This window comes from Morone saxatilis, unplaced genomic scaffold (genome assembly GCF_004916995.1).
Source record: "Morone saxatilis isolate NCDOM2014 unplaced genomic scaffold, NCSU_SB_2.0 Contig24, whole genome shotgun sequence".
NCBI lineage: Eukaryota > Metazoa > Chordata > Actinopteri > Moronidae > Morone > Morone saxatilis.
Window position 1 is genome coordinate 22,128,909 of NW_023339807.1, and position 13,508 is coordinate 22,142,416.

At 39.4% G+C, this 13,508-nt stretch overlaps 1 protein-coding gene across 2 annotated transcripts in view; it reads right to left on the reverse strand.

Annotated features, from left to right (window-relative positions):
* paqr6 (progestin and adipoQ receptor family member VI) overlaps positions 1 to 13,508 on the reverse strand; it is a 25,485-nt gene that overhangs the window by 4,103 nt on the left and 7,874 nt on the right. For both annotated transcript variants that reach the window (XM_035672045.1, XM_035672046.1), the window contains exons 2-7: positions 8,464 to 8,735; positions 6,611 to 6,738; positions 5,865 to 6,070; positions 2,998 to 3,124; positions 1,452 to 1,548; positions 781 to 925 (exon numbers count right to left, since the gene is read on the reverse strand). In XM_035672045.1, the coding sequence (XP_035527938.1) occupies positions 781 to 925; positions 1,452 to 1,548; positions 2,998 to 3,124; positions 5,865 to 6,070; positions 6,611 to 6,738; positions 8,464 to 8,735 (975 nt within the window). The remainder of the gene's footprint in view (positions 1 to 780; positions 926 to 1,451; positions 1,549 to 2,997; positions 3,125 to 5,864; positions 6,071 to 6,610; positions 6,739 to 8,463; positions 8,736 to 13,508) is intronic.

The window sequence follows — 13,508 nt, forward strand, 5'->3', positions numbered from 1 at the left end:
GGGTGAAATGCTTCTTTAAGTTGATACTTCTCAAAAAGACCACAGAGATAAAAATTAAATCTGTTGGTAGCAGCATGTTCCAAAACCTTTAGTGAAGCTAAAATTGTTATTCATTAAACAACATTTTCTTCAGACTCAGTAAATAATACTAAGGCCTTTGCACTCAGAAGCTTGTGAACCATTTTTATACAAAAAAAAACAAAACAACCTCTTTGAAACCACAGCGGGATAAACAACTGCCGATTAAATAACGAAACAGCCAGAAAAGTTTGGATTAGTTTACACGCAATCAAATCAAAAGCCTGTTTGATATAGAGCTATTGTTTTATGTCAATTGTCCAGTATTCAGCAGGGAGAACATTAAAGAACAGGCAAAGACAAAAGACAGCAATATAAAAGTTCGCCCCATGTGGAGGGCAAAACCTTGCTAATTTTACTGCGGAAGGCTAATTTGGTAATCATTATATAATTTGGACACAGCCAACACCTTTTTTTACTTGACATGCCTGCTCCTTTTCAAAATTCTAATTCATAAAGTTACACTCAATCTCACCGGGGAGCTGCTCAGTGAAATGTCAGCTATAACTCAACTGGAATAACTGGGGTTAATCATTTTCTTACATATTCTTTTAGATGTACTTTCATTATTGTTTCCTCAGTAAGGGAAGAGAGTTTTTTTTCTTACTTCCATCAAGATTCAAAGTATTAATCAGTGTATGCTGTGCAAAGCCAAATAAGCCAGTTACAACCTGTATCATACAACATCCATCAACGACATACCAAAGTAGTCGAAGCGCCCTGGGGCCAACCTCTCCGGGAGGTGGGCGGTAAACAGGAAACAGGTGAGGAAGGCAAAAAGGAGGTGGTAACAGTGACTGGATAAGGCCTCGCTCGAGCTGCAGCTTCCTCCACAGCAGAGAAGGATCTACACATAGAAAAACATCCAGATTTTTAAATGCAATATATTCAGAAAACACTAGAAACCAACAGATTAATCTCCAGGTCCTTCAAAAGTAACAGAAGATAAAACACTGATTGGAAATGTCAACAGACGCCACCAATTCAAGATACGGGGACTTCTGTACCTAATGCACATTACTGTTATCAACACTGATGGTTACAGCATTGTTTGACCTAGTTACAAAAAAAACCTCCAACAAATGACTTGCGTATTGCACAAACTAATCATCACAGTGATTAGGGGAATTAACTGATGGCAGCGATACATTTGTATTAGATTAAGAAAGGAAATCACTTTCTGGGTTAGTGAGCCAAAGTCCTGCTCAGAGTATTAAAGCCTGGCACTAATCAGCTCCGAGCACTTACATAATAACACAAACACACAACACAGTCTGTGCAAGTGTGCATACAGTATATCCACGCTGTTTCAATGTGTGTAACATAAAAGCAGACACGAAGGACAAATAGAAATGCCCGACACTGACACTCACCCTGTAAAACAATGGAACAGTGTCAAATATAAAGGGAAGGACAAACGCTCCTGTCCTCAGAGCTTTACTCCTCTGTGGGAACTGCAGCTCCAGGAATCTGTCGACACAAGCAGAAGGCTGTAATCACCAACTTCTATTTGTAATCAACTGTTTTTATTTAGTTTTATCAATACACAGGAAAAAGTAAACATATATTCTATGTACAGAAACAAAAAGAAAACAATAATTACCCCGTGGTGACCCCCCCCATCCTACCCATCCACAGACCAAAACCCAGCTAGGATCTGATTGACATCCAGAGGGTAAAATACATCAAACAATGACAATATGATATTTCAAGCTCAGTTTAGCACAGTAACTATTCTTCGATTTTCAGACATGGGCTTAAGACCACGGTATTTTGTAAGATTCTGGCAGTTTCACAGGTATATCACAGTAATTTCTTTTTGAATGACCTTTATGCCTTTATTTAGGTTGATAGTGGCTCATTCTACTGTCAGGAGTACATTGAATATAAAAACAGTTTAATTCCTTCATGTGTGCAGAATGTAAACCATTTTTATTGTTATATTCTAAGAGATATTTCTCAATGTTCTTTTGGTCTAGTAAGAAACAAATAGCAATTGTTTCAGCTATGCACCAGTATTAAAAAAAGCTTATCATACAGGAAATTAAAGCCAGTCTACTGGTTAACGCGTTTTTTGTCCCAGCACCAATATGTCGGCCGATGAGTAAAAAGGAATTGCAGCCCAGACATACCAAAATAGGTTTGAGGGAATTTAGAAACAGTGTCTCGCATAGTTTTTCCACCAGAGAGCACTGACAAGGTTATTTTTCTACTTCAATATGTCCCACTCAGTATGTATATTGGGCCCAAACATCGACATCAATATCTGCCTCAAAAATGCTATTGTCGGACTATAACTTGCAAGTTGCCCTGTCTCAGTACAACCTGAAGTAGACAACAGCATCAATCAATTCAAATTAGTTTTATACTTTAAGTGTTTTTACTTTTAAATAAATATTGATTTTAGGACAACATTTTTCACATATGAAATCTACTAAAAGATGTTATAAATGAATGCTCAAGTGCATCGACTGAGGCTAGACTGATGCATCAGTTTACTGCAGATCAGTCGATAACAGCTTCATTTAAAGTCAGTAACACACTCAAGGAATAGTTGCAGTGGATCAACGCGTCTTTAAGAGCTGCTGAGCCTAAAAGAATTTCATTTGTTTGGGTTTCAGTGGAGAGTTCAAGTGTCACATGGCGCCACAAATGTTGTTTCAAGAACACAAGTCTGAGGGAAACATTAAAACCTTGCATTTTCCAGACATAAAGATGTCACCTTCATATAAATCAAATGCTGTTGCAGGCAGGTTATCGGCATTCAAGACAAAAAGTAAATGTCCTGACATCTGTTTTCAATCCTTTGAACCTCGTGGCATAATGTTAATGGGATTGATCTTCAACTTCCTTCAGAACATTTGCTTCATTTTTCTAAACTTCTTGAGCAGAGGCAGATTGTACACAGCAGCTTCTTACCTGGAATAGCAGGACAGACTGGTACAGAACAGTGTGTTTCCAATGGCAATGGGGACAAAATGTTGATGGAGCCAGCTGTTCACCCAGCTGTCTGGTATGACATAGTATCCATAGCTTATGGCACAACCTGAACACAAACAGACATTAAAGAAATGTTAACTGATTTTGACTGGAGAGATTAGAGATACAATATCTTCAGATAAAAGTGTCTGTATATATGTAAATGTATTTCTGTACATTGTATCTTATTATTTTTTATTTATCTATTTATTTTGTACAATGAGTAGGTGTTTCAAAATCACAAACATTAAACCAGGATGGTCGCTTGAGGCCTAAATCTGTTTTGCAAGACTCCTTCCAAGAAAGGGAGATCAGTTATGTCACAAAAACACATTCACAGACAAAATAAGGGTGTAGCTAGGAGGGGGGAAAGCATTATACACGCTTGTAAATGAAAGTTTTTATGTGGGGGAATTAGCAGGAAAACACACTTAAATTACACCTGCCCATTTGACTATTTAAAGCCACAACTTGTAGACTTTTGTTCTAGAGGCAGGGAGACAATAGAAATGGTGCAGTTTGTCTGTTACACTGTCTTTTCTGATACAACCACTGGGGGTCACCAGAGTGGGAATATTTCAAAATCTACACTTTTCATTTTCTGTTTTTCAATCATTTAACTCATTTAGTGCGATTGTTTTTAATTACAAACAAGAATCTGCCCAACTTAAAGATTTTCAGTGTACTGGAACAATAAAAAAAAAGTACTGTGTTGTCTCTTTCCCCAGAGAGCATCTGCTGTTCTGTGTGTTGCAACAGAATCCCCCCCCATCAAAGCTCAGCCTCTGACTGTAAAGACTGTCCTATAGCTTTTTGTCCTGCAGTGAGAAAAACCCTCCTGCAAGCACGTATCCCTGAAATGGACTTTTGAACATTTTAAACTGGGCAAATTTTGGCACTAAGAAGCTTTGTGGCAGATTAAGGATCAGTCTGCCGGGGACCACACCATTTGGGAAGGGAACTGAAGAGGACCTCAGTTAATGTTTGTTAATGTTTGTTAATGTTTGTTAATGTTTGACTGCTGGTGGGATCTTACAAATGGAGCAGGGATCATAAACACACCCATAAAGACAAACACACTACGGTATATTTGAAATGCACACACAACTGTGCAACTGTAAGCATATATAGTGACAATACATACAGTGTGCTCACCTTAAAATACACAATTATGTGTGATTCTAAAGGTCAACGGCAGACAATACATCTTTCTTGCATTAATGTACACGCCTGCAAATAGGCAGACAGTGACAGCAGATGCTGCAGGAAAACATTTTCAAATGACCAATCGCCCAACAAACTCTGAATTATTACAAGACAGATACGTCATTTGTTTATTCTTTGTTGCAATTCCTCTGTAAATACTGATACACAGTGACACGGATAGATAAGCCATGAAACAAACTATTTCTCTGAAGCGAGGCAGAAGGGAGCGATATTGTTATATATGGTTTGAGATGATATGGAAATCAGGCATTCCCTGATTATATCCACATGACAATAGGCAAATAGATTCAACAATGCTTCGACTGTTCTGCCAGGTCACCTGCCACGTACATAAAATGTGGAGAAAGAAATCCTTAAAGAAATGTCATGTCAGTATTCTTGGCCATCTCAGAAAATCGGTAGCAGAGCGAAGAATGCTGAGAAAATGAAAAATAATCATATATAATAATATACTCCACACTCCTTAAAAATAAGAAAATATTTAGAATTTAAAGTGTTGGCATTCAAAACAGTTTTTAATTTTGCTTTTCAAAGATTCTTGTACTACTCACTTATTATATACGTTAAATATTTTTCCTGTAATATTGTAAATAAAGACTGATCACTTCACCAAGTAATATGAAGCGCTTATTGTTTCAAGTGCCTTGGTCAAGTGCAACAGTTGTTAAGAGAGCTCAAACAATGACTCATTCACCTCTTTGAATTCAAGATGTTAATGTTAATGTAGAAAAGCAAAATATCTGCACTAAACCAAACCAAACCTTTTTAGGCTGACACCTTCTGGTCGATTGGTTGGTCGAATTTGGTCGGGGTGTTACTTTCATAAGGAGAAAAGTGCTTCTTACTCTTACATTATGTTCAGGGGTCAAGTGGGACATATGCAGACCTGATGTATTTTATTTTTTGAGTGAATTGTTACAAACAACACTGTTAATGTATGATATAAAATAATATTTAAATATATTTTACTCAATAAATATGGTTCTATTTTAATATTCGTATAGTTTAATAGACTATAAGATAAGACGATAAGACCTATAAGTCACCTGGTTTGGTTTTTTTTGGAGACTGCAGAGCTGAACTTGCTGAACATTTACTCAATTACAATGTCAAATAACCAGCACAAATCACTTCATCGGCCCTCAGCCTCAGAGGACAGAAGGGCTGAGTGGATAAAGTTTATTTTTTTTAATGTATGTGCATTTTACTAGGGGGCTAACTATTCAAGCTCAATAACATAACAAAAGGTATGTGAGTTTGTGTGCGTTTGTTTGTGTGTGTGTTGCTTTGTGTTGTATGTAAATTTACTTGATGGACATGGCATGAAGGTAACAATATAGTTACATGTGAAAAAAGAAATGGTCAAACTGTAGGAATTCATTTTCTTGGCAATGTTGTGTAACTTTGGCTAGCACCCAGCAGCCACCAGGTACAGTGCATTCAGTGCACTATGCTGGATTTAGTTAACCTCGAAATAACATGCTGATTTTTTTATTCCCCACTTAATTCATTGATTAAAGATCAGTCTACCTAGATTTTCTTTGGGTGACTACAGCCCTACATCGTGTCTGAAGTCTTACCCAGACTGTAGAGGCTGAGCGCTCCGTAGTCAAAGAAGTAGCAGATGTGGCGGGACTCTGGGGACATGGTGCTGAAAGTGTGTGCACAGCTGGAGGTGAAGGGGTAAATGCAGATGAGCAGCATGTACACCAGCAGGGGCCAGGTGTAGCTGTCGGTCAGGAAGTTCAGGGTGGTGCAGAGGACACAGAAGCGCCACAGGAAGTACCTGCAAATCACCATTGTCTCATTTCAGCATATTTTTAATCATCAACTCAGCTCAAACTTCTCTCTGACTTCTACTTTCCCACACATTCAGAGTTGTTGTACTTGGACTTTGCTGGCATCCTGTTTGATTCAGGCCTATTGTATTTTTTGGGACCCTACCACAACTTCTTCCCACCTTTCTAAAAATCTTTATAGTACGTTTTATCCACCTGTTTATTTTTTCTCCAGCACTATGAAGACTTTAAGGGATAACATTGCAGATACTAAACAAAGATCTTCATACTTCTACTGATCCTTACAAACTCTGTCATGTTTTTACAGCTGGAAAGTGAACATGTTCATTTTACTTCTAGTTTTAGTCTTGGTCTTGAATATAACTAGATTTGCTCTGGTCATATCATTGTCAGCATGGAGTGTTGATCTTGCGGTCATTGTCTCATATTAGATGTTTTGGCCCAACAAGGCAATAGTAACAGATTGCAAAAGTGCACCAAACACAACTGACACATTAAATGAATATGTGACATGCTGTTGCACACACCATGTTGGCAGGAAGTGGGTCCAGATGTTGATCGTCTCATTGTTCATCTGGAAGCTACTGAGGACGCAGTCCAGCGCTGAGCTCCGTGGGTGTCGGTATCCAGAGATGATGCTATCCTCCCTGAACACCTAGATAGATACAATTAGATAACACCTAGTTAGAGGCAAACATTTTGCAAAAAAACATAGTTTAGAGAACGAATTTTGTAGCAAAACGTTGTAATTTGTTTCTTTTTCGTCCTATCAATAATCTCCTAACCGCTCAGATTTATCTTGTGACCCCCTTGGAAGGGGATTAGGATCAGCTGCTTGATTTTTGATTTCATATGTTGACAAAGTGGTGAAAACCTTGGCCCAAAGACTCTGCAGTTCTGGATCTAATTGGATGTGCTAAAAAGGAAGATGTGAGGATAAACAAAGATAACAACAATGTAAATATTTTCTCAAGCAGAGATCTCATATCCACTTGCCAATCCGAAGAGGCTGTGGTAGAACATTTCAGTAACTTAAGCCTTGTAGCTTTTAAGTATCTAATAATAATAATAATAATATTAATATCTCTGTAAAGTAAATATCTGTGTTCCTACACTTTGGAAACTTATCGATAGAAACTCAAATATTTAAACTCTAATAATGCACAGTCAAGGTCACATATTTTAGGACTTGACACTGAAACTGTTGACTGGATATTGTGATGTAAAACCACGACAACAATGACTGCTTATCACACGAGATAAGGTCGCTACAGTGGGGTGGACGCCGGCCAACACAGATGCTTGAACTGCAGGGCTCCTACTCCTGTTGAAGGACAGTCAGCTACCAAATATCTTTCCCACTAAGGTGTGGGTGTTAAATCCCATATGGTTGTCATGCATTTGGCTTTGTTTACAGTATATAAATAATGAGAGGAAAGCCCTTGACATGTGATGTAGAATGCCACGATTGTAGATACTTCCTGTCAAAAACACAATAATCTCTTAAAACGCTTCTATTGTTTTGTCATTACGTTGTCTTTAGGGCTAGGTTGATTGATATTATAAAACAAGAGGAATAAAAAAAATGGAATATGTGTTACTGTTAACAGTAGACCCTTTATAAGTCGCTCTGTCTACTGTACATGTTCAGATGTTGTAAGTTCACGTCATTCTTCGTGCCTGTTCATGTCCTGACAGACAAACCTGCAAGGCTGGCGTTTTATAGAAAGATCTTGTAAGGAATTCAAAAATCGTGAAACAACAATGACAGGAAATAAAAAATAACTGAAGGTTATGGGGTTTGTACTGCAGTATACAAACTGATTCAGTGCCACTGTAGACTCTATAAAAAATATTTTTATTTCAACAATGGAATGAATGACTACTGTATTTATAATGTACCTCTGCAGTTCCTCAAAGCTCTACGGAGCATATTAGCATCTTTAAGCTCATTGTGCCGGTTTAAAATGCTTTGTTTCCAGGCACCGCAAGCAGCTGTTAAAGTTCTGATGAACCCACTGTACAATACCCCGACGCTCACGACGTTGTTCTGTTTCTCCTTAATGTGTGTAAATAAAATGTCTAACTTTCACTGCATTCACCCACATTGTTATGTCCTTGATTACATTTTTTACTGAATAATTTGATTAACAGAGCTCACAGTACCAGCTTGCATGAGCAAAATGCCACACCAGCTCCAGCATTTCATACAATCAGTGATTGTAGAGGACCCGTCCCAAAGTGGTGACAGATAGGTCGATTCATACACTGAGAATCAGCACAGGACATTCAGCATTTACAGCAGGATGAAGCAAACTGTAAGACAGACCTACCAAGTACCTTGTAGACCTTGTAGTGAAGGTCTCCCCTTCTTCCTTACCTTGGGGACCTGGTGGATGTCAAAGAGCTGGGGAAGCTTGATGCTGAGCATGTCTGTGGGCAGTCTGATGGCACCTCTCCCTCTCTGACAAACCTCAATGAGCCTGGCTCGTCCCCCACGACAGAGGACTAACCAGACCGGGTAGTCAAATACCGGGATCCGGACCCTTTGTCCTGGACTGTCTGGCTCCCATCGCAAGCAGCGGCCCCAGCCTTGGCTCCACCCGCCTCCGACGCCACTATTGGCCCCAATCCCCCGCCACACGGGAAACACTGCAGAGACACACAACAAACAAACACAATGAGACACCAACAGAGCAGCAAAATCTACATTGGCTCGCCATCAAGTTCAGGATCCAATTCAAGAGTCTTAAAACGTTTCAAGCTTTGCATGGTCAGGCACCTGCCTACATTAGAGACCTACAGCAGCCCAGTGTCACCAGGTCAGGGTTTGTTGGTTTTTCTCTGCTCCAGGATTCACAATAACTGCTTTTAAGGGTTCCGGCTTTTTGAAGAATCTCCCAGTGGCAGTGGTGTAATACGCATTGCACTTTATTTTAAGGTTTTTTACTAGTTATGAAATAATGTAATACTGATGCCTCTACATGACCTAAATAACCAAACAACCATCAGTGAAACAGGCTTTTTCTATATAGTTATTCTTAATGCCTGACAGGTCGGATTCAGTCAGATTCCTCTAGAAATCAATGAAAACAAGGCTTCTAAAACACTACCACTTTTGTCCACAGGGGCTGCAGGAATAAACCAAAAAATTCCTTGTTGCTGCTTTAATTAAAAGTATCAATTGCATCATGTAAAATTACATTTGTAGAAGAAAAAGTACTGCATTCAAAATCCTGTAAAACTATAACACACATATATACAGGCTGTATGTATTCATCTGTTGATAGATTGATAGAGAGAAATTTTATTTACAGACAGGGCAAATGTTCTATCAGCACTAAAATGTATAAGATATGTCCGCAAGTGTGACATCTTTGTTGACTGGAGCCGACACTGAGAACAATCTCCTATTGTCGCTGCTCTTGAGACATACCCAGACATCCATTTGAAGAATGCCTGGCATTGTCACACTGCAGTGGCCTGCGACTGAAAGCATGCATGTAATAACGACATGTTTGTGAGAGCCAATATCACAGTGAACAATCCTTCTCAGTCAACAGAAGGGGCACCGATCAGATGTCTTACACCAGCAGTCATACTCTTTACATGTTTGTAAGAAAACTGTAACTTGACAATATCCTGGCTGGCAAAATAGTAAAAAAATGACTTTTTTTTCTAATTGAAAAACTGAAATGAAGTAAAAATATGATTATTTTTAAATATTATTCATGTCTATGCAACTCCCCCATTCCATCCATATTGAAGAATTCAGTGTGGAGATACAAGCTCTGGCACGAACCTGATAGACATGGCGATAATCCGTCAACTCATCTTAGCTTATCACAGATGTCGTATCCAGCAAATGACCCCAGCAGGCTGATATTTAACTTTTATCTGGCCCGCAAAAACAAAATAATGATTACCAAAAGTTTTCAAAAATCCAGTACTCTAATTGCATTATGTTAAATCAACAACCTGTGCCTTATGCAATAAAATGGCCATGAATATCAACAATTCAACCTGTAGGGACATTTTTGTTCACCAACACCTGACCAAGAAGAAGCAGGGCTGTAATTCCACACTATAGTTGCTTGCAGTGTTATGTGAACTGCCTGTGCTCATCTAGTTTGGGACACATTTTTCTCCCAGACGATTAAAACATTCCTGGCATCTCAAACCCTGTCATCTACAGCTCATCACCTCGAGGGGTTCCTTTCTGTAGTGTGGGCAGCAACAAGACGGGGACCGCCAACTCCACTGGCAACCCAGCTGCAGGCCGGCCTGTTAACTGTGACAAAGTGAGGCTTTGTGAAGTCTAAGCCTTGAGAGTAAGGGGCCAAAGGACGACTGTTACACGGTGCCACTGAATGGAAATGAGGCTTCCTCACACTCTCCTCTCCACTCCCAACTCGACACAACACCACACGACCACACAGTATTCACCACGAGAACGATGCACAGCATACTTCGAGCACTAAACATCATGCACACCTGGTACAAATCCTGCATTCACCAACGGCGTAAAACGATGCAGAACACCTAACAACACACAGCAACACACACACCACCACACACACACACACACACAGCTTGTGTCGATGACAATAGCTACAAAAAGTCACTGGGTTCACTGCAGCGTGGAAAAAAATGCTCATTTGAATTCAGATCATTAGCATCATGTTGCGCCAATGATTTGAATAGCTAATTTAAGATGGGGATGTGTTTTTTGCAAGCTGTGTGACTGATCTGAATGGCAACGTCTACGCATGTAAATGTCTATATAGATTATATTATAACTGGCTATGAGAGATTTTTTGCAACTTTATGAGGCCGAACGAAGCCTTCGAGGAGCCAAACAACTCACGAATGTTAACGCCACAGTACATTTTGGATAGTTGACTTAATGTTGGTGGACATGAACCAGAAAACTACTCATGAGGGCATGGACTCTGTTCAGCAATGATATCAGAAGACAGTCACTGTAGCTCCTAAGGACGTGATGACGCAGGAACTATGTTGCCGTTCAACAACAAGTGTAAACATTAGGAATGCACGATATGGTGAAAAGAAAGAATTAAAAAATCATTATTTTGACAGATATTACAGTTGTGACATGATTCATGATTAGTGGGAATATTATTTTTTTTGCATCACAATTTAATTTTAACTCAAAAAACTATTAAAATCATTATGATGTGACATTATGATCTGTTGGGGTCTGTACCAAACAAACACGTTTTCTTACATCTTGAGAACGACATTTGTAGGCCAGGGAATCTCCGCAGCACTACAGTCCTTCGTTATAATGCTGCTTTGTCACACATTTCTGCGATTTAGACATTACACTGTGTATGTATAGCACAGGAGAGATCAGGGAGGACGAAAATGGTGTGTTCAACTTCAAACACAAGATATAAGACACAAACTCCAGCTCAGGACCAGAGCCAAAACTTTAGCACAACATGCCGATCTTTCAATAAACAAGAAGAGGTTGACGCATTGATTCAAGTGCTGTTTTTTTTTTAACCGGAGGATTAACACTCTCGTCTAAAACTTAACTTACATTAAGACTAACCTCCCCAAGATGAAAAACACAACACACGCAGTATGTGAAGTAATAAAAACCATTGACTTTTCAACATCAGTTTCCAAGGATTTCCAAAACCCAAGATGTTACAGTCTTAACATGAAGCATCATACAAGCATCGTAGGCCAAAAAAAACCTCTCCTCTTCACCCCTTCCTTCGTTCCAAGGTCATTCTGCTAACTTGGTGGAATAACTGAGTCAGTCATCAAGCCCTCTGCTCCACTTGCACACAGTATAAAAACACATGGATGTGTGCTGTGTTAGACAGGACACATATGCCTGAAACAGACCCATGAGATGGGTTTCAAAATGTAACGATGAAATGTCCTCTTTGTAGAACCTCTCTAAAACTTAGCTGGAACAAGGGCTTTTTGTGTGAGTGGTGTATTGAATCTCCCATGCATCCTCCCTCAAAAGATAACATCCACCATTCAAAGTTGACTGCGGTTTCCAGGAGATTTTGAGGAGAAAATATTTGGCTCCCCGTGTCCAGCACAGCAGAAAGTCATGAAACAGACAGTGTCCTGTTTAAGGTAGTCTTGTTTCTAGAGATGATTAAACAACTGTGTGCTCTGGATGTTTAGCTCAGGCTAACGTCAAACACTTTATAAAAACAGTCAGACCACAGTGTGTTTTCATTAAGCATGATTTCACTTCTGTTTTCACACCAGACAGACAGTGTTGACCTTTGAAATTATTTTAACCACTATACAAGCTGTGGCTTTACCAAGCAACTTGTCAGCTTCAAAAAGAAAGTGTCCATCACCTGAACATATTCCTCTAAACACTTTTTATTATATTACATAATAACTACGTTTCAATGCAGTAAAAGTGAATATGGAGGAGTCAGAAAGTATTGAAGTAGTGACATATTTTGTTGTCGTGTTGGTCAGTTTATTGGATTTGAAGGGAATGCCAACTGCTGCCTCTCACGTTTAATTTCAGTGCTTAAATCCACTTCAAATGAAGAGTGTAGGAAATTGTTTTTGTACATAGTTGCATGGTTTTAGGGGACATAAAGCTTTTTATACAAACTGACATAGATTTGACACAGACCATATAATCATCATAGCTAATATTTGGTTGCAGTCAATGACTGTCGGATGTGATTCTACAAAAAGGGTGGCAAAACGTCACAAATAGTTATAGCTTCCAATACAGGGCAGGAGGGGGCCACTGAATTGACACCTTCTGGTCTGTTGGTCGATTGGGAGATTCTGGATTGATATTGAGGGACAATTGAGAGAAACCGTGTAAACGTCATCATTTAAAGCCAAAAAACTAACAACAGTAGGCTGCATCCCGTTGTTCTGTGGTAGCTTTGTTGTTTATGGAAGCCCATTGTGCTCTGCGGTCCTTGTCAATGTGTGTGTGTGTGTGTGTGTGTTGTGTGTTGATGCCGTATGCAAATTTAAAAATCAACTGCAGGAATTCATTTGCTTGATGTTGTGTAACTCTGATTAGCATTCAGCTGCTACCAGGCAGAGTGCACACTGTGAGATAACCTTTTCTCCCATTGACCAATCGATTGGTTGAATGGAGAACTTCAGTTGACCAACATTTCCTTTTGTTGACCACAGCCTTACGCTGAATAGTTTGAGGAGTATAAATGGATGTAAAACTATGGCGTTGGTTTTTTTTGTCCTTCTCTTCGTCTGAAATTCTTTCCCACTCGCTCGTGGTGCTGTCACGTGACCTTTCTCAATGCTCGTCTTTATTGGCCAGAGGTAGACAATAAGAAGACTATGCGGAGAGCATGTCGCCCGCACAGATGGACACACGCGCCCTGTACTGCATGTGGAACAGCCTCGGCACACTCTGCAGCTCATGCTTTA